We start from the raw sequence: 26,088 nt of genomic DNA, 5'->3' as shown, positions 1-26,088 counted from the left end.
TATGGGGTCATTCTAGCAATGCCCATATGTGTGGGTATGAAGTCATCCACTGGAGTATAGTCAACCTGCAAGGGGTGACACCTCCAATGGAAACTAACTCTCTCCCCTCACAGCCATCTTGTCCTCCTCAGCTAGGCACGGACTCTCATGGCCCCTTCCCGAACCATGCTGCAACGCTGACTGACTTTGGCTTTCATTCAGCCAATGTTTGTTTTGTAGACCATGTCTTGTGCCAGAAGGACATTCGTGAGAAGGGAATTCCTAACGGTGGTGATGAGTGGATGCTAGGATATATGGTTGCTAGGATATATGGTTGCTAGGATATATGGTGATGATGCTAGGATATATGGTGATGAGCGGATGCTAGGATATATGGTTGAGTTGACTCACGTGAGAATGATTTCTGCCTTTCAGAAACAGAACTGAGGAAGCATTTGAAAGAGGAGGGCTTGATACACCTAAGAAATACACAGACGAAAAATCTGAGCAGCTGAAGGGAATGCTGGGAAGGGGAACAAGACTAACTGAAAGAGAATGAGGTATCTATCTGTCCACCCAGCTGCAGGGCAGTTCATGGCTCAAGCATTTGGGCCTTAGTAAGTTGTTGCCTTTTATATTTGGCTTTTCTATAAACTTTCCTGGTCAATGCTGAGCCACAGAATCAGTACATCAGGTGTGAATGGGTAGGCAGGCTCATAAGGCACATCAAACTCACCAATTTTGGTAAAATCCTAACACGCAGAGAATGAGAAATTTTTTATTCTTGTCACCTGTCACCACTGACAATTTTCCTGTAGAATGCCTATCACACTTAAATAGTCATTTTGTGTGCAATCTCCTCATCCTCCCCTCCCTGCATTTCCACTCCCTAGATAGCTAACACACACACACACACACACACACACACACACACACACACACACACACACACACACACAGAGGGCTGGGGAGGGAAGAGAAAGAAGGCATCCTTACCTCCGTTTGCTGGGAATGACGCCCATCTCCTCACTGTCCCCATCTAGTATGACCCTTCTGGCCTGCCACCACTCATCATCAGAAGCGTTGATGACATGGAGGATGTCTCCGTATTTAAAACTAAGTCCTTGGCTAGGCAGCCCGCTGTCTTTGCTCTTGTCATAGTCAAACATGGCTCTGAAAGAGAGGACAAAGGATGGCGCGGTTAGGAAGCTGATGGCGTTGATTTCAAACACGGGCTTTGGAATTTCAGCTCTTGCTGGGGGGCTCCAACATCTCCTACAATGTTTTCCTGGATTGTGCTACACAGTTTTTATTTTCGGTCCTACACTGAGGTTACTTCTTGCTTTTCCTTGCTAGTTGCAGGGGTGGTCAATAGGTCCCTATAAGTAGAGTCCACTTTTCTTTTGTGGGGACCATCACATGTAACAGGCGGTAATGAGAACCTAGGCCCTCAGTTTATTACCCAATTGCAATATTTTTTCTTTCTAATAGAACCACATTGTACAAATAAAAAATAAATGAAGAAAACCATGGTTATGTTTCTTAAGTTCTCTGTGCTAGAGATAAATTTCCCTCAGCATACTAACTTATAGACACCTTCCTTTGAAATAGAGCAAAAGTGGGGAACATGAGAAATGTGTACCCAGAGTGACCGACTCCCCCCAACAATGGAGTATTGAGTCAACACTGATCCTGGGTGCCTGAAGAGTTACTGCAATGACCTGAATGAGTGCTTAAAATGTAAGAATCGGGGCAAAAGACCCGTGTTTACATGTGTACAGAACGAAATCCTTTGAACAATATCACAGCTCCTTTTGCTTCTATGAAATCCAGGCCTGCCTCATCACCGCACTGATCACTCTGAATTGGAATCCTCTGTTGCCACGGAAGAGGTTTGGCTGAGCCCCTGCTAGGGCTGAATGCACTGCACTTTCTAAGTCTGGTTCGGCGCCCGAGTGAGAAGCAGCATGAACAGTCAATAGGATAGTTGAAGCCATAAGGATGTGACAATTTATTGCATGTACTGTACTGTCTATTTTTTAACATATCCCCCTTCTTAAAACCCACCACACACAGTGTCAAAGGTTTCCCTGGAGAAGACTCTACCACTTCCTCATGAATTCCTTGCATTCTGCTCTGAGACCTTCTTTACATTATAACCACCACGCATTTAAAAACAACGTAGATTTGGAGAGTGGAATTTTCTAAAATCATTAGGGCCAACCCTGGCTCTTTGCCTTCCCTCCCCCTGCCTTTCCTTCTCTGTCAAAGACATGTCGCATCTGCTGTCATGGTAACCAAAAAGCGCTGAAGATAGCACTTAACCCTCAAATATTATAGGAGCTGAATTACTTACAATACAGCCATTTCCAGTATCCCTAAGTGATGTAATTTGGAGAGAGTCTTTTGGTCTGAGTGCCTGGAATAAATGATTGCTTCCTTGACCATCTGCATCTTCCCTATCAGGGACTCACACAAAGCCCTATCCCAGAAATGTGGGGGTGGGAGAGGACAGCCACCACTCTTGCTGATGGGAAGAACTGTGTGACAAGATAGAAATCAGCTCACACTCTAGAGCCGAATGTGTTCAGTGCACAGCTACCTTCCCATAATGGGAACAACACAGGCAACATCCAGCATGTGGTGGGAGCTACCTAGGAGAAGGAATTATAATGAAGAAGAACTACTAAGGCCGTGCCCAGTTCCTATGGTGCCTTAATAGCCCCACTGGTTACCAAGGCCAACTACTTCTCTTTCATAGGCTCCAGTTGCTTCCATATGGTAGGCAATGGTGGGTACTGGCTCCATTACTGAGCTGTGTGGGTAAATCCTACGAAGCAACGTGCATAAAGCATTACTACAGTGCATTGCACATGCTGGCTAACTGCATGTATGAACTACATCCCCCTCTAGCCTAGATTCCTCTCTACTGATTGCACTTTGTGGGAAAGAAAAGAAAAATTAACATGCTTGTCTTAAAACAATTGTCCTTAAAAAGGCCCATGGCAAAGGTGTCCTTTAGGTGATATTAGGGATCTTAGATTTTGAAAAGATCCCTTTTAGACATAGTACTTCACATGGTGGTTCTGTACTGACAGCATTGCTTAGGCTGGGACAGCTGTGGTGGCTCCAGGCAGATCCCAGCACAAACCCTCCATGCCAAGTCTCTAACAATTCATTCTGCAGACAACACCTACGGCCTCTTGTCACAAGTGCTCAACAACATAATTCAGAGCCTCACGGCTTTCAGAACATGTCTGCCTTGCATACTGTGTGCAAAAACAACTTAAGAGCCCCTCTCTGTCTTCTGGACCCAAATCAAGTCCTCAGGACCCGCTTCTAGAATGTTCCAGGTGACTGCTGCATGCCCCCTTTCCTCACATCTCACTACCCTCCTATATCATAAGGGGTGTGGAGATTATTTCCAGCCGTCCTCTCCCAAGAGTTTCCAAAGGGCAGTGGACGCTCTGCCCGAGGAACTCAGTTATCCTGTCCAACCTGCCCGCTCTAGGGTCACGCCTATTCAGGGCTGTCAGGTTCCTAAAAGCCAGCATCTGACACATTTCAGCTTCTGTCTCCTTCGGATATTAATGGATCCACACATCTGGGGAAAATGCTACAGTGCCTCATCACCTAATTTAAGAAGCAATAAGCTGTTTTTAATTTGCCTCGTGTGCTAATTCATCACAATGGCTTTTATAAAACGCCATTAAGACTCACACTTGCCACTGGGGTGCTTTTAACAAGTCCATTAAGACAAGTGGAATTTGGCACAAATAATGCAATGGTTTTCTCATCCCTCCTGTTCCTCCTGAAATGCAGTTCACTGTGCCTCTCTGCCAAGTGGGAAAGTCTAGGAAGGAAAGAGTGCAGCTGCTACTTTCTCATCCTTGTGGCTCTTCATGGTAGCTGCAGAATACCAAGGTAACCAATGGAACAGTGCTTATGAAGTACCCAACTATACACTAGGCACTCTATCTTCCCTGCCTTGCTCACGTTACTAGGTAGGCAAGACAGCACATAGGTCATATCTGAGGCAGAAGAGACCTGGTTATGGTCCTGATTCTACTATTCCAATGTTATATTATTATTATTCCTGGGTGACCTGTGACATGTCCCCTAACCTCTTAGAATAATGGTCACTTAACCATAGACAACTATTTTTTCCCAGTGAGTAAATGCAAATAATGATGCATTAATTTCATAGAACATTGAAGAGCTACGGCAACAGGATGGCTCACCAGGTACCCAGAAAAGACTAAGCTGCCCTTGTTAACTTCTGACAGCCGGCACACCACAAAAGCATTTGTCTCATAAGGAAATAAGACACAAGGAGCTAAAATGAAAAACCTGGAACAGAACCAGAGCTCAAATGTAGATATATATATATATTTCTGAATCAAAAGCACGTGCTACCAACCTTAGAATCCAAGGGACCTCTGATAAGAATGGTGTGGAGAGCACAGTATTCCCAAGGAGCCCATGATTTGATGACAACACTTATGCTGACACCATGGATTAGATTTCAGAGGGTCGTTTGCAGTTTATTGGGCACACATTCAGTTCTTTCTGCTTTACACATATTTGCTTTGATTTTTGATGAGGACATAAGTAATACCTAATAATAATCTATTGTCAGAAGAGATATGAGCTATGTGTAGAGGGGAGATGGACTTTAAAACTGAGTTTCCCACTGTACCAACCCATGTGTTCTTTCCGTTGCAAGCAGACCCCACCAAACCCAAACACATATGCTTTCTTCTAGAGCTTAGACTGTGGTCACAGCTCTCGGTCATGACAGGGCTGATGTTTTCTACATTGCTGGGAATTTTGACCCATCTCTTTTAGGCTAGGAAAGCAAAGAATAAGGAAACTGGTGAGATTGCCAGACACAGTGCCAGAAAAGGGAGAAACTATGTGTTGTGTCTCCAGATTATAAAGCTTGTGGTAGCAAGAATAATGTCCCTAACAAATGTTATACCTTAATCCCCACAGGTTTGGGAATCTGTTACATGGTATGGCTGAAGATACTTGGTAAAGGGGGTTAAGTTTAAGGCTGTCACTTGGTGGGGATTTCCCTGGATTACCCAAGTGTGCTTGATTTAATCACATGAGCCCTTATCAGTGGAAGAGAAGAGCCTAAGAGAGGGCCAGAGAGATGCATCGTAAGTACAACTTGACTGTGTTAAGGAATTAGATTCTGCCAACAACCAAAACAAGTGGGGAGTAGAGTCTCTCCTCCAGCCCCATAGTGGGTGCAGCCTGCAGACAGCTTCCTTTGATCCTGCAAAGACCTGCAGAACTGTAAGTCAAGGCGGTTGTGTTGCTTTAAATTATGAGATGAGAATAAATTGTGATGGCAACCACAAAACTATTTTGGCCAGACTCAGCGCACTGAATAACCCACACCTATAAACCACTCTGGGACTGAACACTGGCAAGAGGCTGGAAGAATGATGAGGTGCACAGCAGAAAAAGCCTGCATTGCTTTCGACAAATACCAGCAGAAAGAAAGACATTAAGATGAGGCCGTGAACAGGCAGATTTCTCGTGGAATTCTGGGCTTGGGAGATGTCGGGTGTGAGAGGGTGTTACTGCAAACTAGGAAAAGGTAGAAGCGTTAGTGGGATAGCGTCCTGCAGTTCTGTGGGAAAAGAATCAATGGGAGACACAAGGTTGATTGCGGTAGAAACAGAAATGGCTCCCTCCCCCCAAATGTTCCTGTAGTAGCCTCTAGAACAATGGTTCTCAACCTGTGGGTTGTGGTCCCTTGGGAGGTCCAAAAACCTTTTCATGGAGGTCATATATCACATATCTTCCATATCAAATATTTACATTACAGTTCTGAACAGTAGCAAAGTTACAGTTATGAAGTAGCAATGAAATAATCTTTTGGTTGGGGGCTAGCACAAAATGAGGAACTGTACTGAAGGGTATTAGCATTAGAAAGGTATGTGGCAGAAAGGACATAGGGATGTGCTACAGTCCAAGGGGACATATCAAGGTCGACTTGGCCTGATCACAGGAGTCCTTGAAAATGAAGGGAAAGGAGGCAGAGGCAGGCAGATCTCTGTGAGTTCGAGACCAGCCTGGTCTACAGAGCTAGTTCCAGGACAGGCTCCAAAGCCACATAGAAACCCTGTCTCGAAAAACAAAAACAAAAAAAAACAAAACAAAACAAAAAAAACATGAAGGGAAAAAGCAACAAAGAGCCGAGATTGACACAAGGATGGAAATGAGGGTCTGACGGAGGAAGAAGAGAGTTTGTTACAGCAGCCGTGTGGAACTAATACGAGGTACTAAAAGCAGCATCATTTTTAGATGAAGATGAGGAGCAGGGAGTAAAGACGAGCTGCCTGTCTGACGGCCCTCTCATCCATTACTGATTCTTTGGAATAAAAACAAATATTAAGCCGTCCTAATGACACTCTGAATGCCTAATATCAATCGGTCATACGCAACATACTTTTATATCATTTCATCTCCACTAACATCCAGATGGCTATCTCTACTCTTGATCGAGTTCTCATGAAGTCTCATGAAAGCAACATGTGTTTGGCTTCATTTTAGCAAGCCGAAGCACAGAGGTAGCAGACTTTCTCTCCCCTAATGTTGCCAAGCGCTCTGCCCTTGATCCCTTTGGGGCGGACTGCATTAAAAATCTACACGCGGAATGACTTTTGCCTCCTGTCCTGGGTCAGTAGTGATTGCAAATCTGTCTCTCTCAGACCCAGCCTGAGCAGAGTCCCTGCAAAAGAAGCCTTTACAAAGGAAGGAGTGACTCTGCAGTATTCCCTTCTGTGCTGTGAACTTGTTTGGACCTGAGAAGCTGTTGTTTCCATGACAACTTTAGGGCTCCAGAAACAGGGTGTTTCAACTCAATTTTCTGAGTCCTTTGAAAGGGAGGCCTCTGCTTGATTAGAGGAGACCCGTCTCTCACCCTTCTGTGGAACAAGAGAAAGAACCAAAACAACAAAACGGATAAAGTCTGCTGTCTGCCCAGTCCTTCCCACACTGCCTGTTATGAATGGAGATGTTCCATTTTATTTAACATGAGGGAAGTCGCTGTGGACAGGGCAAAGCAGCACAGATGTTCTACTAAAGTGACATGCTCACACCAGGTTGCCTCTTTCTCAAAGTCTGTCGCTGAGGGAATTATCAGGTGAGTTGGGTCTCAACGAGATTACACAGGGTCCTTCAGGACCACCTTTAGCCAAGAGTTCCTTTACCTCTCTCACCTCTTCCCTGTGGAGAGGAGTGGATGGCTGTTCCATAACTGCATCAAGAGCAATGGGTGACGATGTCTTTCATGTGTGATATAAAAATGCATACATAGTAAACGTTCTCCAAATGCTTTCCCGCTGGAGTGGTGTGGGGGGAGAATAGCTTGAGGCAGGGAGATTTGACCTTTAATTGCTTATTTTAAAAATCAGAAATTACCATCTGCTTCCCCATCTTAAAAACAATCATTACTTACTCATGCAGATAATTAAGAGTGTTTCGCCAGGTGGTGGCGCACGCCTTTAATCCCAGCACTCGCGAGGCAGAGGCAGAACTCACCTCTGTGAGTTTGAGGTCAGCCTGGTCTACAAGAGTGAGTTCCAGGATAGGCACCAAAGCTACATGGAGAAAACCTGTCTCGAAAAACCAAAAACCAAATAAATAGTGTTTCAAAAACATAGAGGAAGAATGAATGGAAGCAGAAATGAATTGAGTAGAGAGAGAAGGGAACAGGGTTCATTACAGTCCCACCTTGTAAGCTTGCTATCCTGACTTCCTTGTGCTATAGCTTGCATATAATAAAGGAGGAGGAGGAGAAACCAATAACTCCATGTATTTGTCATTTTTAAAGCCTTCGTCCTGCAAGACTAGGTGCATGTGTTCATGTGCATCTCACAAGGACGTGTTTGCGTTACAGGAATCAATTAGCCCCGTGCTACTTCCTTCTCTGAGCTCGCTTTCCATCACCAGGTGACATACCCAAGAAAAACAGCACAAAGAGGGAACGGTAGTGTCACTAAGGGTCTCTAAGGTTTTAGTCTACCGTATTTGGTTGCCTCACTGTGGGCTTGTCTAAAAGGGAATATCAACACTGAGAGCAAACGGTGAAGAAAACTCAGTCCACCTCATGGTGGCCAGGAAACAGAGACCAACTGAAGGAGGGGCCAGAGGTAATACATACCATTTTAGGGTATGATACTAGTGACTTCTGCTTCCTGGAATGTCCACCGCTTACCAATAATGCATTTCCATTATGATTCCATTTATGTATTCATCCATTAGTGATATCAGAGCTCTCGTGATCTAAATGTCACACCTCTAAGCCCTACTATGTAGAGGGTCAAGAATTCCTTTGATACACGAGCTTTTGGGATCTGAGATCCCAACTCTACTATCTGTCAGCCTCACATCTTCTCATTGCATTCTTACCCTTTGCATATGCTTGCTTATGCAAACTCAGGTAACTCAGGGAATTTTACATCATCTAAGCTGTTTTCAGCATCACTTTTCACAGAGAAATTCCCAGAATTCCACAGTTTTCCCTGCAACAGCACAGCCAGCTAAAAACAGCAGGAAGGGGGACCTGGGTGGTTCCCAGCGTGAATTACCCTGTCTTTTTAAAGAAACCATGAGCAAGCATGCACCATGAGTCCCTTCTGAGTTGAAACACATGGTCTCATGGTCAAGAGAGGCGCATGGTCCTTACTTCAAACATCCTGGGGAACCGTGATCTATGCAGTCTTGTGGGTGATTTGCTTGCTCTGGGTAGCCTTTTATTTCCTCGTCCACTTTCATATCCACAAACATTTTGTGAAGAGGGTGGTGGAAGCCACAAGCGAATCAGCCTTCGTGGTTGGGAACAAATTCATCTGTCAACCATTACAGAGGGTATACTGCCTAAAATGACAGTGTTCATTAAGTTATGGCTAAGTCCTGTGGTAAGCCTTATGCCATGATAGGCCAGGGCATTTCACTGTCTGTGACTCAAAATGAAGGCATTGTTCCGCTGGTGCAAAAGGGAAATTTCATGATGTGTCAGACTATGGTACTAAGCAGCCCCATGCCATGTAATCTTTAGGGCCTTACAAGGCGGTTTATACTCGTTAGAGACAGATATTCCCATCTCACCAGACTATTTCTAGGCTTTGAGCAGATTGGGAAAACATGAATTTCTGCTGTGCCTAGGAATCAAGCAGCCATGGTCATGACTGAAGATAGATCTAAGGGGGCTCTGAAGTCCTTACAGGTGAGCCCTCCCTGGAATCGTCACATTTTGATTATAATTTGGACACCATCATCGCTTCCAGGGGTGACAACTATTTATTTATCTTCCCTCCCTTGGTTCTCCAGTGCTACTGATTTCCTTAGGGACTCGGTGTGAATGTAGTTCCCATGCATGGGTCCCTTTGTCAATCATCTCTCTCCTCTCTTGAATCTCCTGTGAACTGATTTCCGTAGGGACTCGGTGTGAATATAGTTCTCGCGCATGGGGTCCTGCTTGTCCATCATTTCAGACAACTTTCTTATTAGCAGAATCTTTGGGGACTGGGCCCCCTTCAGCCTGCTTTCTCTCTCGAGGTGTCCTGGAACCTGTCAGATGAGTTTACACTCCAGGCCTGAATGACAAGTCTCCCAAGCATAAACAGACCTGAATCTGCCCAAGGGTAGAGCTCGTTAGACCATGGCGATGGTGTTCCGGTTTTCAGGGTTGTACAGCTCAGTTGTCTTAAAACCACTTTCATTGTCTCCCAAATATTCATTAACTAAAGCGTGGGAAAGAGGAACATGAATAGTTCTAAGACCTCTTCTCATCTGGGCTTCTGTGTCGGAGGATGGAGGTACTCACAGTGACGAAATTACTTCAAGGGGCTGACAGAGCCCCATTTGCAGCCCTTTACCTCTGACCCGAGCTCAAAAGGGAGGCCAACTTCTGTCAGGGTATCGCTGTGACTAACTTAAAAGTTTGGAATGGAGAAAGAAAAATGTTCCTGGAAGAGAGGTCAGCACTGCTGACTGAACCACTAACACTCAAACATCTCAGTCAATATCTGGACCATTTATTATGAAACAGGGACATCGGAGCCTTGGATTCAAGTGGTACCTTTGCTCCTTAATGTAGCTGTGCAGTTTTTAGCCAATCACTGAAACCCATACTTGACCTTATGAAAATAAACGGCAAAGGACAGACACCTGTGTTCAAGGGGCCCTGAAGGTACATAACAGCGTACAGATGTGTGTATACAAAGGCTCGACTCTAGACTGCCTCTGCCTTGCGAATCCCAGCTAAGCAAGTTTCAGCCAGTTCAAACATCCATAACTTTTCTAGAAACCCTCCTGGGTCTGCCTGTCTGGAAAACATTTCTTCCCCGCTCTCTGTTAGCGGGCTCCTCTGCACCTGACTTTATTCTTGCTCTCAGGGGTTGCACTTTACTTTCCTTGCTACCAAGTGTGTTTTCCCTTCTAGACTCTCCACAGGAGTCTGGGGAGCAGTGCCGCTCATCTCTGTAGTCTTCCACCAAAGGAGGGCTGAGTTGAATTGAAATAAGAGCCCGACCCAGGTGACCTCGGGAAAAGTGCTTCATTTCCCTGAGTCTCCTGTGGTTCTCTCATCGGTAAAGTGAAATTAAAAGCCACCAGTCGTTTTACATTCATTTTCCTGCCTGCTTTCATGTTAACACCTAAAGGGAGGTTGTTTAACCATCAATACCCTCTCGTAATTTAACTGACAGAATTTTACTTTCTTGCTGACACAGAAGGTGGCTATTGCTATCCGGGACCACTGACATCTCGTGAGCACAAAAGAAAACATCTCACAGTTTAGAACGCTTAATGAGACGTGGGAGGAGAGCCCGCAGCAGCGTCTAAAACAATGCGTACGCGCGGGTGCTCGCTGCTGCTGCTGCTGGGTTGTGGGTGGCGTAGATCACTTCATTATCTCTTCTTTGTATGCATCATTGTTTTCAAGACTCTGGGTCTTTTTCTCAGTGACTTCAAAAGTGCCGAAGAGCCAAGAGGCTCAAGGCTGTGTGGTGGTCTGACTTTTGCTTGGTATCAACTTAATGCAACAGCTCCAGCTAATTGGATGCAGTTTCTTTAATAAACGTCTCGAGATTTCCAAATATCTCGGAAATTTAAAAGCAAATAAAGACTAACAAAATTCAGAAAATTAGCATACACACATTTATTAATTGTGTATGTCAACATTATTAGTATTTTTCCAATAGCAGGATATTTTAACGTTGGTACCAAAGGGTGAGACCATGTGCCCAGTGTCAATCACCCACCCATTCTTTCAGCAAACTCATTGATCAACTACTTCGCTGTGCTCTGGGACACAGTAACGAGAAATGCCAGCTGTGACGAGGGACACTTCCCAGTTCTGTCATCTGCCACTCCACTGTTCTGCAGCTGGGACAAAGGTCTTAAATTCTGCTTCCTATTTTGCAGATCACAGGCTAATCCTGTGTGCTAGACAGTGGTGGTGCTGAGGCAACTTGTGTAAAACCCACGCGAGGGGCTTGGTGTTCAGACACACGATAGGCTGTAATAACAAGGTGTACCCGCCCAGGCAAATCTACTAAAATCGACTATTGGGCAACGTAACAATGATTCCTTCCTGTTGTTCACTGTTTAAATATTCATTTATGGGCTATTCACCTGCCTCTGATTAAATGTCAGGTCTGGTACTCATGGTTCTCCTAGCAGGAAAAGCCAGGGGAACTCAGGACAGAGGGTCGGATGGTGTTTTATTTTTTCCTGGGGAGAAAGTGATCAGACCACCCAGTGTGGGGGCTGTGAAGGCAGCTAGTGTTGCTTCACTTTTTGATGTGGGAAGTCACATGATCATGCTTTCAAATTTATCCGGCTAACATCCATTGTGTGTCAAGTACAATGTTAGGTGTTGCAGGAGCAGGGGGATATGAGGGTGAATACAAAAAACAATGCCATTATGGATTTTACAGGGATGGCAGTTGCAGAAGAGATAATACCAGTATAATGCCTCATAAAACTCAGATGGATAAATAATGCACGAATATATATGGCGGAGAAAAATGAACCCTACTCTGGGCTGGGGTGGGGCAGGTTCAGAGGGCCAGACCAGTGGAAGTTTAGAATCTTGCTTTGGCACCCTACAAAAGTTCATGTGCAAGTTTCAAAACTTCCCTGCCAGAATAAACCACTGCTTCTTCAAAAAATATTTCTAGGAAAACATCTAAAGTACTGACTGGACAGAGTGAAAGATAGCTCCTGGTTTGTTCTCGCTCCTGGTGCTCAGTATCCCTAAGGCCCCTGTGAGGAATTCTGGTTGTCATGAAATCAAAGCCCAGAAACTTTCATGCCAGAGCGTCTGTTTCCAGAAACTTGAAATGATGAACACTTCCTTTTATTGATGCCGTGTCATCTCCAAGTCTTTTGGAATCTCACAGATGTACACTTGGCTTTCGAAATGAAATCTTGACGGGAATTCTCCTTGGAGCATTTTTGGGGAGAATTTAACAAGGGCTTCTTGAGACAGAAAAACTGTGGCATGTCCAGGGTTCTAATTACAGGAACAAAGAAGGGCGGAATGTGATTAGGCATCACTAGGAGAGCTCGCAACCACTCAACAGACATCAATTCAGTAGGTATCTGCTGCGTGTGGTCTGAGAAGGAGTCCTTTCTGTTGAGAGGCTATCTGTGTTGACAAGCAGGAGGAAGAAGAAGAGAGATCACGCTATAAAGCTGTCACACCCCTAGGGAAGAAGAGATGGGCTCGGGGAGGAAACCACAGGCATTTCAGCTGCTGAATCATGCGTAAGGGCTGACAGCAATTTGACAGATGAACGGTTCTACCAGAGAAGGCAAGGAATGAGAGGATTCTGCTTAGACTTTTCCCATGTTACTCAAGGCGCAGACGTGAATAAGACACAGCTGGGAAAACCACCGTGAAGTTGGCCCATCAGCTCTGACAGATGTGAGAAAACTGGACAGAAAAACGTGAGAGGGACTGGACTGTGTTAGGTGTCCCTAGAAAAGTCCACAGCTAGTGGTAGGCAAGCTGAGGTGGTGCTGGAGGCCATGTCTCGATGAGAAGGCAGAGGCGAGAAGAATTGGGGCTGTTGAACTGACCCCCGACTGGTGGCCATTTGAACTAGAAAGATCCACGACTCTGATCATCAGTTCATAGAGCGAAGCCACGATTTCCATTCTTCGCTTTGCGGTCTGCTTTCACACAGCGACTGTAACAACTGTCTGGGAACTACCGCAGAGTTGGCCTGGGCCCATTCCCCATTCTTCATGGGCTCTGTATTTTCATCTTGCTCCCGGGAGTTAGTTAGTAAGGGCTTCTTGCTTATCTTAAAGTGTGCCCGGTGTTAAAGATAAAGACAGCAGATAGCAGTTTGTCTATACTCAGTTTAGGAATCTAGTTGGCAAGACAGTACTGCAGGCAGACCAACGAATCATATTTAAAGTCTGTTAAATACAACAGTAGACACTTGGAGGGTCTGTAGAGGAAACTAAGGCTTGCCTGTTCTGAATGCTGAGGGTGACCAACCCCTGTGACTGTCTACTTTTCCGGGGTTAGCCATATTTCCTGCTCTGCAAGATCCCAAGTCCCTTCCAGTGATACAGGACATTAAGCATAGTAAAAGGGAAATAATTTACAAGCCAAACACAGGAGGATAAATAATAGAATTTTACCTGTCCTTAGAAATTCCTTAATTATTTTTAATTTTACAGGAATTATTTGGTAAATGTCGCAAAGAAAGGTTAAGCCAGAGTCTCAGATCTGCATCCTCATCCCCGCTGGAACATGCACTTCTTGTCATGAAGCAGGGTCTCACCACTGAGTTCATGTATACCGGTAGCAAGCTATAGAGCAGATAGGCAAGATGAATTCCAGCTTCTCATCAAATTTTCCAAAAAGAAAGCTCGTGCTGCATTTTAAAGAAGCGCTCTTTATGGGGCTGGGTGTGGTGGGGCAGTACCTGGGAGGCAGAAGGAAGTGGAGCTCTATAAGGTCCAGCCTGGTCTACACAAGTGAGTTTCAGGCCATACGGTACAGAGTGAGAACCCGTCTCAGAAATAATTAGAGAGATAGAGAGATAATAAAATGTTTAGATGTGTTACATACATACATACACACACACAAACAAACACTTTCTCTCTCTCTCTCTCTCTCTCTCTCTCTCTCTCTCTCTCGCCTTTATGGACTGGTAATTTGGGGGAAGGGAGAACTCTACTTTGCAGACCAATGAACGTCTGAAGAGAAGCACCTGTTGCTAAGGTAATCAAGGCAGCCAGTTCAGCAAGCAAAAGGCTCTTGCCTACGGGCGGAGATCAACTCTGACAAGAAGCGATATTCACGAGGGGCCTTTTTCAATTTCATTTAATCAGTTAGAGAAGATGGAGTTACCAACTCTGAGTGGGAAAGGATATCTACAAGATAGCCTGAGAAATATGTATCTGGAAAGTAATTTACTTACTAATCCACAGAGATACAGGCTTATGATCTCTCTAAATCATATCTGGCTGTGGTCTTTTCCATGTACAAATCTCCCACTGGGATCCATTACATGCATCTTTGAATCTCTCTCTTATTCTTATGATATCCGAAATATTTAAGAAATATGGTGGATTTAGTTTCAATCCTGTTTTTACTTCCTTTCTATATATATATATATATATATATATATATATATATATATATATGAAAACATGCAGCCCCTCCCCCTTTTTCCTTTTTCAGGGAAAGAAGCCCCAGTGTGATTACTGGTAGCACGGGATTAAGAAGTGGAGGGAGTGAGGAGGGAAGCAGTTACTGGAAACATGCATTGGCCGGCACTAGAATAGGTGTTTCACAGATGTTAGCACAGAATAGCAAGAGCTCTGTGCAACTGGTGCCAGTCTCCTCATTTAGCAAACAGGGAGAGAGCCCCAGACATTAAGACACGAGGTTATCTGAGCACAGGCACATACCATGTACGTTGCAGAATTGTACCCTAGGTCTGCTTTTCTGTTGTCTTTCTCCATTGTAATTGTCTCTATGGAGTATTCTATTTCTTCAAGAGAAGAGAATCATCACATCCTCAGCCTTCATGAAGTGGCTGATGAATCACAAAACTCCTTCTTTCAAGTCAGCATTCATTTGTTGAGAATACACAAATTAGCCACCTTCTAACATGCAAAAGACAGATGCTGATATATGAGAGTGAAACCTGGCCGGCTGTGTCCATCGGTACGAGTTAGTCCAGAGTGGCGGATACCATACAAATTATAGGACAAGACACACTGTGAAGTGTGTATAAGACAGTGAACCACATACAAAGAGCAAACTGACAGAGGAACTCTAATTCCAGCTGTGGAGAAGCAGAGGATGTTGGAGAAGAGGCAGCCTTTGTGGGAAGTCTTGAGAAATGCCTCCCACTTGGCCAGAGAAATTAAGTAAACAAAGAGCCTCAGAGGTTAATAAAATAAAAGACAATGGTATCTAGCTATGAAAGAATGCTTCGGGACTAAGGGCGTGTGCTGTGTCTAGAACCCCTAGAGTTTAGTGAGTCTGCTTGGGTGTGTGGTTGAAAGTGTGGCTGTCAAAGCAGATGGAAGCCAGCATACACAGGGACTGAAAACCATGGACGCCAATAGGACATTAATTTTACAACTTCAATGGTCATGTGTGTGTCTTGGCAGAGTTGCCATTTCTTTATGTATGGGACTCATTAAATGCCCTCTGATTTGGGTGTGGTGTTGCTGGCTAATTCTAGAAATTAAAGCCTGTCTGACTGGCATGTCAGAGCTAAAGACAGGCTTACATTATTAGCCCAGTGGCAAAGCCATAATTTACCTTCTATCCATTGTCAAAGGGACGCCAAATGTTGGGTATTGTTATGGCATCCATACTTCATGCGGAGGACACAGAGCCCACCCTAGGAAAGTCAAATCCATGTGCCTAGAGAGTCTAAGGGTCCTGATGGATCTGTCACACCCACACTAGCTATGAGCAGCTCACCAGTAAGTATAGAAAGAGAAAGGACCTTCATGTTTAAGGTGTTGTTGTTTTAGGCTTTTCTTCCACAGCTTAACATAATCATTTTAGTTACCAGATGAGATCAGAAGACATTGCCCAGGCAAAGTAGAATGGAAAGCCCCATTATAGATGGTTGTAAGCCACTATGTGGTTGCTGGGAATTGAACTCAGGACCTTTGGAAGAGGAGGCAATGCTCTGAACCATCTCTCCAGTCCCCATAAGCCTGGTTCTTAAGGGGAAAGTTAAACCGCAGAGAAATAGCTTGACATGATCATGGAGGAATAGTGATTTTAACAGCATCCTAGTTTTGTGTTGACTGATGTAGGATTCTCTTCTGCATGCTGTGAATACCATTGGTTAATAAAGAAGCTGTTTTGGGCCTTTGATAGGGTAGAGCAGAGCTAGGCGGGGAAAACTAAAGTGAATGCTGGGAGAAAGAAGGCGGAGCAGAGAGAAGCCATGTAGCCCCACCAGAAACAGATGCTGGAACTTTAGCCAGTAAGCCACAGCCACATGGTGATACACAGATTAAAAGAAATGGGTTAAATTAAGATGTAAGAGTCAGCCAATAAGAAGCTAGTGCTAATGGGCCAAACAGTGATTTAATTAATACAGTTTCTGTGTGGTTAATTCGGGGCTGAGCAGTCGGGAACCAACAAGCGGCTCTCTTTACAACAGTTGACCATCAGACTCCTTCAGGGATCTGAAATTCAGGGCTTTCTGCCTTTGAACAGCTGTCGTCCTGACAAGTCTTTTACAAATTCACTTTTAAAACAACAATCACCACCTTTTCCTTGGGTTTTAATAACAAATTGTTATTGAAAGATTTCTGTTTTGTTATTGTTTTGTCCCGAGTTTGTTTTTTTTAAAAAGCAAAGAAAGAAAGCAACAAGTGACCTCCACACCCTTAATGCTGAGCCTGAAGGCCACTATCAATCATAATGCAATTTCTTTCTAAAATCTTAGTCCAGAAACTTCAGATCAGGAGGTGTATGGCAAGAATAACAGCCCACAAAGGTGGCCTGAGAATCTGAGCAAGTTTCTGAGCACTAATGGCCACCTCACCGAGTTCACGCTATGTGTCAGGTCCTTTACCCCACCCCGTTTCGTTTCAGTTCTTTTAGGAAACCGAGGCTTAGAATGGTGACGTCATCAACTAACCCGAGAGTGGGGCTGGGGAGCCCATCTGAGATGTCAATCAAACTGTGGCTCATGTAACAACTTCCCAACATATAATGCCAACAAAGGGGACAGAGAGAGTAAAACTCCAGACATTTCCCTCTTTTCCATGAGTCAGCTGGGGCAGAAGGATTTCGGCGCACTGGGGTGGGGAGGAGGGTGAGGGTAGTGTGCATCCCACACAACCAAAAGGAAGGCACTGTCTAGAAAGAAGGTTGGCTTAACCAGGTCCTGGGGTAGCAGGGTCTCTGGAACCTTGGGGTGGTGTGGAGGGGCTCAGACAAGCTAGTCAGAGAAGATCAGTGAAAATGTCATGCTTCAGGGGAGCAGGGACATCTGTTTAAACGGGATAGCTCCCTGGGAACAGTCACTAGGACAGGGTAAGTCAGTCTTTCAAGTCATAGTTCCACCCTTAAGTGATCTGCAGCAGTCACCTTCAGAGTTTTTTGTTAGAGCACCTAGGGCAGTGTTTGGGACATGGTAACTGCTTAACCTTACGTGTGATTGTGTTTGCACGGACCTACAACTGTCAAGTACATGGACCTGCATAGTATCATTTAGCATTTTCGTCTGCAGCCCCTTTAAACCAAACATCAATTTTAAAAGGTCTACTGGGAAATAGGAGAAGGGAGCCTGAGATTTGCACTTTATGAGCCTATGTGAGATTAAAAAAAAAATCCCATTACATTGAAACCAGTGTGATAGATTAAACAGAATAACAAAAATGTTACATGAACTGCAAATGGATTCCTGGTTGTGATGATTTCCATCCCTTGATGCTGTTATAAAGGCTTTTTGGTATTTTTAGAATCCCTATCTTTTTATACTTTCTTTATGATGTGCTTTTTAAAGAGTTTAAATCAATTTTCTTAACCATTTTCTTCTGAGAAACTTTTAGAGGTAAGTAACCATGAAGGGATCATGGAGGGGAACCCATACTTAGGTCACATGACAGGTATTTCAATAATTATAATTGTTTTGCCATTTACTGTACACCTGTGATATTTATCAGTTCTTATTTAAATCAAATAAATTTTCCAGTTAATATTTTTTTCTAAACCAACGTGACATGCAAACGGCTACATGATAATGTATTTGGAGGGTTAGAATTCTAAAGGAGAAACCTCTGGTCTGCAATCCATCTTCTCAACTTGTAAAGATCCCAACCTTTTCTCTAGGGCAGCGGTTCTCAACCTTTCTGATACTGCAACCCCTTAACACAGTTCCTCATAGTGTGGCTACCCCAACCATAAAATTATTTTCATTGCTTCTTCATAACTGTAATTTTGCTACTGTTGTGAATCATAATGTAAATATCTGATATGGGGGACATCTGACATGTGACCCCCTGTGAAAAGGTCATCAGTACCCAAAGTGGGTCATGAACCACAGGTTGAGAACCACTGCTCTAGGGCATTCTTCCTTCCTCCGAACCAATACCTTAATTCTAGCTACAGACGGCAAGCTACCTGCTCTTCTGCATGCGCACTAACCATCCAAATACTTATGTAACACTAAGCATTTAAGCTTGACGCTTCCAATACCAAAACATTCCATGTCTCCCCACTATTCGATAATACCACAAAGGGTTTTTGGTTCTTCAAAAGTTTTCTGCCAGATGAACATTTTGTATGCCATCTATTTCTCTAATCGCGGCCTATGATTTGAAATTATATACTCTTTTGCTCCTACCTTCAAATTAAGGAACCTATAATCTAGTTAATAAGTAATTTTCCTTTTAAGGTTAAAAAAAAGAGCACCACAATATTAGAATCAATTTATAATCGTAATTAATTGTGATTTATCTTATCACAGCCATTGCAAAAGGCAGTCCCAAAGTGATGATTACAGCTATAATAGATGCTAGACTCAGATCTTAGGGATCCGTGTTGTGGGATAGACAAGAGATGTGGCTACATATCTCTAAACTGAGCCCATCACCAAAGAGAGAACTACCTTATCTGGCATAAACATGACTCAGAGACTGTACTGAAGCCCATTCATTCCCATACCAAAGTCTCTGTGAACGACACAGCCTGCCTTCCCCTTTTATAGAATACTCACTGTCTCAAACCCCACGGAGACACAAACGTAATTAGTTCCTTTATTCCTTGAAACACCAACTTTTGAAAACCAAGGAAAAAAATCTAGTAAGTGTAACCCACTAAAGATAAAATTTTATTGAGAATAGAGGACAATTCTCATTCAATAGGAATTTTATTATGTATTACAACCTCATCTTCTGCTAAAGGGTAGGGAACCCTTTATTTGTACTAGGAAGACAGACCCTGTTACAAGGCAGCATTAGATGCATTTGAGCGGACCATAGATGGAGGTTTGCTCCTTGATATGTGGCTTAGTCCTGGAGAATCATAGTTTTTGGAAAATCAGTGTTTGGAAATACTAGAGTAGTGGTTCTCAACCTTCCTGACACTGAGACCCTTTAATACTGTTTGTTCCTCATGTTGTGGTGACCCCCAACCATAAAATTATATTTGTTGCTACTTCATAACTGGTTTTGCTAATGTTCTGAACTGTAATGTAAAGATCAGATACGCAGATAGTTTTAGGTGACCCCTGTGAAAGGGCCCTTCGACTCCCACAAAAGCAGTTGCGAACCACTGGTTGAGAGTCACTGTGCTAGAGCAAAATGGAAACAATAACAGCTTTAATGCACATTGGGTTTGTGAACCTTTGAGTATACTAAGACCTATTCATGAGTTCACCACAAAGACTAAGTCAAGTAAATCACAAAGGCATTTATCAAAGCCCAACGCATGGCGAACATGCTTCAAGCCTTACAACTAAGCTAGATGAGTGCTCCCATCACCGTGTCTTTCCTAGGCAGTTAGGAAACTGAGCGCGGAGGAATGAGAAAGCTCCATTAAAGCCAAGTGAAGCAAAAACTTTGTCTTTGTCTTTTGCACATGGATAGTCGCGGTTTGAATGAAAACATGTCCCCCATAGGCTCACGTACTTGACTGATTTGTCTCTAGGTTGTGGAGCCTTTAGGGGGTGCAGCATTGCCAGAGGAAGCGTGTCATTATAGATGGGCTTTGAGTATTTCTTGCCTTTGTCTCTTACCTGTTTTCTCTTTCTGCTTCCTGAGTGTGGATAGAAACTTGATGGACAGCTTCCCGCTTCGCTGCTAGTTCATCCCGGCTCTTCCCATGCCTCCTGCACTTTGATGGACTCCATCCCCCTCCCCTACCACCCTAAGCCAAAAAGAAGCCTTTCCTCCCTTAAGTTGCTTTTTACCAGGTTCTTTCCTCACAGCAATGAAAAAGCACCTAATGTACATCTGCCGTGTCACATATGTTGATTCTAAAGGCTATCTGGATGCGTCTCAGTTCAAATTGCTCCTGTAGACAATATGAAATAGTTCGGTGTGACTTTCTTGTATGCACATACACTAAACCTATTTTGCATATATTTGACTAAACAAGTACATATGCTACTTATGAGACAAGATATTTTTGTTTTAATTAAATTTGTTCTTTGATAATTTCCTGACTGTATAAAGTATATTCTGATTATTCTCAGTCCCCGCCCTGATAGCATGGTGACCAGTGGGTCTCGTGCAGACTGACTGCATAAAGGCATCCACAGAAACACTTTTTTTTTTTTGAGACAGGGTTTCTCTGTAGCTTTGGAGCCTGTCCTGGCACTAGCTATTATAGACCAGGCTAGCCTCGAACTCAGAGATCCGCCTGCCTCTGCCTCCCGAGTGCTGGGATTAAAGGTATGCGCCACTCTGACTTTTTAAAAGCCCTTTCTGGTTTCGTTTGCTGAGGACTGTTAGTGTCATGAGGTGCCCCTGGGTCTATTTGCAGATGGTCTCTACACATGGCTATGTACCTATGGTCAGCATGAATAATCAAGGTATCAGAGTGTCACTTTTCCCTGATCTGAACCAGTTCCCACAGCCAAAGCTGCAGGGAGAGCTGCTGTCTCCGAGAACACACAGCATTGGGGAAAGGTCCAGGGAGATCTGGAGACTGTCTGACACTCTTGGTTTGAAGACCATGACATAGCTTTTAGATAAATAAACAGAGAAAGAAGATCCTCTGACTAGACACTGGAACTTCTGATAGCATAACTAGGAAACCTGGCACGTCTCTACAGTTACTGTATGTGTCAGAGATGGGGGAGGGGGGAGATGCGGAAGAAATTAAACCTCCAACTTATTTTTCTATCTCAAGACTGTCATAAGTGAATTTGATTAGCTAAGTGTAAATTACTCTTGCTCAAATCTGTGAAAATGGAATCAAGACAAACCAAAACAGAGAGTGGCTTTCCTGGCACCGGAAATGAGGCTGTGGAAGGAAGTGACCTTGAGAGGAGAGTAGGTCAATTGGGTAACTGGTGACTGCAGGGTCCGGCCTTGAGAGAGTCTCTACGCAAGCTTGCAGGAAGGGCTAAGCAGCAGTCAGTCTGGCTGACTCCTCAGAGATGGAACGAAGAATCTTGAAGAGATCAACTTGGCTAGTTAGTATTTGCAGGCTAAAATGCCAGCGAGAAGAGAGCAGCACAGAAAGAAAATTCTAGAAATATTCAGACCCTTTAATATTCAGCGGAATACTAATGGGTATGGTGTGCTGTGGTTTTGGTGTGCACTCCCGTGCATGTGTGCATACTCACGTGATGTGTGTGTACACACTCACACATACCTGTCTGCCTGTCTGCAAACTACCAGAAGCTAGAAAAAAAAAAAAGCCAGCAGTTTAAATACCTGGCATTTCCACAGTTCAGAACAATGCCAGTTCTCAGTAGCCATGCAACAAAGACAATGACAACCAGCCCTGCTCCTGCTTTATGGGGCACCAGGCAGCACTGTCGCTAAGCTCCTGCCTCAGCGCTGAGGCACAATTGGTGGTGGACTAAATGCTACTCTGGTCAAAACCAAGCAACAACAACAACCTTCAAAGGAAGACCTTGCAAGATCAAACATTTATCAAATATTGTACATGCCTTAGAATACAGTTTAATATTTGTGAACATAGAGTATCTAGTCTCCTCCCACAAAAGTCCCCCGCCTGCACAATAGCTAGCATTAAATTGGAAATTACCAAGCATGCCCAGAAGCAGGGAAACAGAACCAATGAGAAGGAGAAAAAGTTAACTGATCAAAACCAACTTGAAACTGACTTGAATGCTAAACTTAACCAGAAAAGAACATTACAAGGCTTCTACACTGATTTCCAGAGGGCCATCAATTTAAAACAGAGATATGAAAAATTAATTTAAAACAGAAACAATGTTTTTAAGCGTCCTTCTTCGGTGAACTTATAATAATTAAAACTACACCAGCTGCAAAAATATAGACTTAATGATGAATTAGATGCTTCAGAGAAAAGATTAGGGAGTGCAAGAGAAATAGTGAGAAAAATCATTTGTTAGAAAATAGCACGTGCATATTAATATGGCTGCCCATTGATGTAACAGTCTCTATACTTACATATTAGCGTATAAAAAGAGGGAGAAGACACAAATATCAGTGAGGTGAGAGACATTACAAGTAAAGGAGCATATATGTAACTGGAATAATAGAGCGGAGGTGAAAGAGAAAGTGAGAAACGGTGTTTAAAGTAATCATGGCTAATAATATTTTCCTAAATTTTATTGAAAAGCATGAAAGTTTAGACTCAAGAGTCTCAATACTACAAAGGATAAGAGACATGAAGGAAAAATCATGTATCGGCACACAAATGTACCAAAAATAAAAATGGGCGCTGGGCGGTGGTGGTGCACACCTTTGAACCCAGCATTGTCAGAGGCAGAGACGGGTGGATCTCAGTGACTCCAAGGCCAGCCTGGTCTACAAAGTGAGTTCCAGGACAACCAGTGCTGTTACGCAGAGAAACCCTGTCTCAAACCACCCCCTCAATAATAAAATAAAAAATGAAAATTGATGTCTGCACACGTATATGCATAGCTAAAAATGGATGATGACATCACTAAAGCTGGAAGGGCAGAAACTACTTTGCAAGGCTCTACCACAGTGCTTGGTGTTCTGCTAGACCACGTAAGTTAAAGATGTGCGCTACTGACTGTATAAGGGTAAAGCTTCTGCTGACACAACAATAAACACAATCACAGTGAGTAAGTAACAGAGGAGATGAGGTCCAACTTCAATAATTACCCCCAAACAATCAGAAAGAGGGACAAAATAATTACCGCAAGGTATTGCACTTTAAACATCTCTGTGTGTCATCTTAAGCACGCTGATTATAAACACCTCCATTACAAGGCAGAGGCTTCAGAGGGTATGATGACGATGCAGTTGTATGAGGGCATGAGAAATAGACATTAAATATTGCCACAGCTGAGTAAGCCTGAAAGGGGTGGGGAAAGATGCACCATGCTAACAGTAGTCAAAAGGAAACGCAAATGGCTGCCCTGATAACAGGAAACAAAAATCAAACAAAATAACTGTCATATTTCAGAGCAGAGACTGTTTATCACCCACTTCAAGGAAGGTAATTAGATAACGATAAGAGTGAAATTTCAACAAGGGGACATTAATTGACCGTCCTAGATCCTTCAACATGTAATAAAGTCTCCAAAGAGATGAAAAGCAATTTGTAGCTACTACCCACTAACCTGAACACACATCTAGAGCGTGCCCAGCTCTCACCAGCATGGTGCCACTCCAGTGCACGTGGAACAATATGTTCTGGGGATGGAAGAATGGTCTAAGATGTTGTCAGTGTCCTCACAGAGGAGAGAAGCCCAAGGTCACTCAAAGTAGGCTTGTGGACTTCACTCCTCCCTCCTGATGGGTCATTCTCATCAACCAGCAAAATAATCAACATGTCGTTTGCATTTATTGAATTTGCAAGTCTGTCCTGAGCTTTTTCAATAAAAGCCTGGTTTGTTAACAAAGTGTAGTAGCAACAGTTCTTCACGGGAAGATTATGTCAGGAATTCTAAGGACGCCTGCAGCTATGCTTCAGCATCAAGAGCTTTACAGATACTATATAGGCATAGGGAAATAATGTAGAGAAAGCATTGAGATCAGAGACCAGCATGGACATAGCATCCTAACATTGTATATCTCTGCTTTTGGGATGTGGTCTTACTATGTATGCCCCCAGCTTCCTGGGTCCTGGGAATATAGACACACAACCAGCTCATGCTAGCATTGCTGCCTAAGGTTTTAATAACCCAGCAGATGAGGTACTTTTTATTTCTACTCAACAGAGAAAGAAGTAAAGGTTCATCTGTGTGTTGTGGCCCCAGTATGGGGGCCGAGGGCACCAAGTTGGAGATGTCTAACTCTAAAGCTCTTGCTCTTTTCACACTAATGCAGTTGGATCAGGAAGTAGTGCAGAAGCTAATTTGCATGATCCTTCAACGGAGAGTTTCATTTTAGGAAAGGCATACCAATTAAATAAGGATGACATTCCACTCTGTTCAAAAGCCATTTGCTGATTCTGTATTTGGCATGAGAGAAGAAATATTGCTTGAATGTTAAATATTCAAAAGGAAAAGTCAGAAATCACCTCTTTAATGTTTAATCGTGTCATCCAGAGTAGACCTGTCCCAGAGGGGACTGCCCTGCCTGCACTGTCTCTCTGTGCACTTGTCTTCACTTGTGCGTGCATTGCCAAAAGTCTACATTCATACAACACTTTGACAAGAGTTCAGTTTTAGGTGCAGCCTGTGCAGGGAGCAGCAGCCCCAGCTATGACTTTCTGGGTCTAGATCCACCCCTGACTTTCATTCTCTATGGCCCAGGCCTAGGATTAGCTCTTCAACCGTTCTCTTTAATTTTTGTAATGCTGGAGATTGAATAGGGGCCTTGCTTATATTACACACTTGTTCTACCACTGAGCCACACAGCTCAATCTCTCTTTTAGCCAACCTGACACTCATCTTCTTTATCTGTGAAACAAAAGGACAAGGGGGATTGAATCCTAAGCTAACCAAGAATGGCAAAATGCCCAACTCCTTTCTTGGGTTGAAAAGGACCTTACCTTGTTTTCTTTCCATAGACTTGTGATAAATGCTCTAACAGGAGCAACTTAAGGGGGAAGTGCCCCCTTACCAATTTAGGGGTGTGCTTTCCATATCCTATTAAGAGCAGTAGTAATAAGTACACACTTTCAACACTATCCTTCCTACTACAGCCCAATGGACCTAGTGTGGGTTTTTATTCCAGGCACCTTACAGTTTGGTATGCATACATTTCTGTGCCTTGGGTTTTTCTTATGAGGCTAACTTGCTTAAATATGACTGTGGTGTGAATCAAATGAAATAACTGTGCGTGTGTGCGCATGTACGCACGCTCAGTTCTTTAATCTACTATTTCCTCCATTTTCTCTCATGTCTTCAAAGGACATTGGTCAGAATTCAAATCAACAGTTGATATTTATCTAGTACCAAACAGTTCTAAGGCCTTTACTTGTACTGACTGCTTAATCTGTTCCCGGGGCTACAGGGCATATCACCATTTTCAGCCCTTTATTTCAGAAGAGAGGATCCCAGGCATGGAGCAGTTTAAAAGCACCTTGTCTGAGTTCTGTGAGTGAGGAAATCTCAGAGGCAGGACTCACATGTGTAACACAGGCAGTGAAGTGCCAAGGGCAGAGGCCAGAAGAGTTTCCCCTCATGCCCTTCTCAGAGTTGCATTTGTTGTGATTTTAGTCAGCAAGGCCTGCACAGGTGATCTTCCCTGACCTCAGTAAATGAGGCTTTAGAAGAAATGCATCCCATTTTATCCTCCTGTTTCTTCTACATCAAACTGTGTGGTCATGAATGTATTACCTTGCTTTTTGGAGATTTAGGCAGATGACCTTTGCAAAGTATCTACTATGCAGCAGGTCTCTCTCTCTCTCTCTCTCTCTCTCTCTCTCTCTCTCTCTCTCTCTCTCTCTCTCACACACACACACACACACACACACACACACACACACAC

At 43.6% G+C, this 26,088-nt stretch overlaps 1 protein-coding gene across 14 annotated transcripts in view; it reads right to left on the bottom strand.

The window, feature by feature from the left end:
* Dlg2 (discs large MAGUK scaffold protein 2) overlaps positions 1-26,088 on the bottom strand; it is a 1,686,730-nt gene that overhangs the window by 68,360 nt on the left and 1,592,282 nt on the right. For all 14 annotated transcript variants that reach the window (XM_026784310.1, XM_026784311.1, XM_026784312.1 and 11 more), the window contains one exon: positions 976-1,152. In XM_026784310.1, the coding sequence (XP_026640111.1) occupies positions 976-1,152 (177 nt within the window). The remainder of the gene's footprint in view (positions 1-975; positions 1,153-26,088) is intronic.

Source organism: Microtus ochrogaster, chromosome 22 (assembly GCF_000317375.1).
Source record: "Microtus ochrogaster isolate Prairie Vole_2 chromosome 22, MicOch1.0, whole genome shotgun sequence".
NCBI classification, from domain to species: Eukaryota; Metazoa; Chordata; class Mammalia; order Rodentia; family Cricetidae; genus Microtus; species Microtus ochrogaster.
Note: the sequence above shows the minus strand (reverse complement) of the source record. Positions and strands in the feature narration are given on the sequence as shown.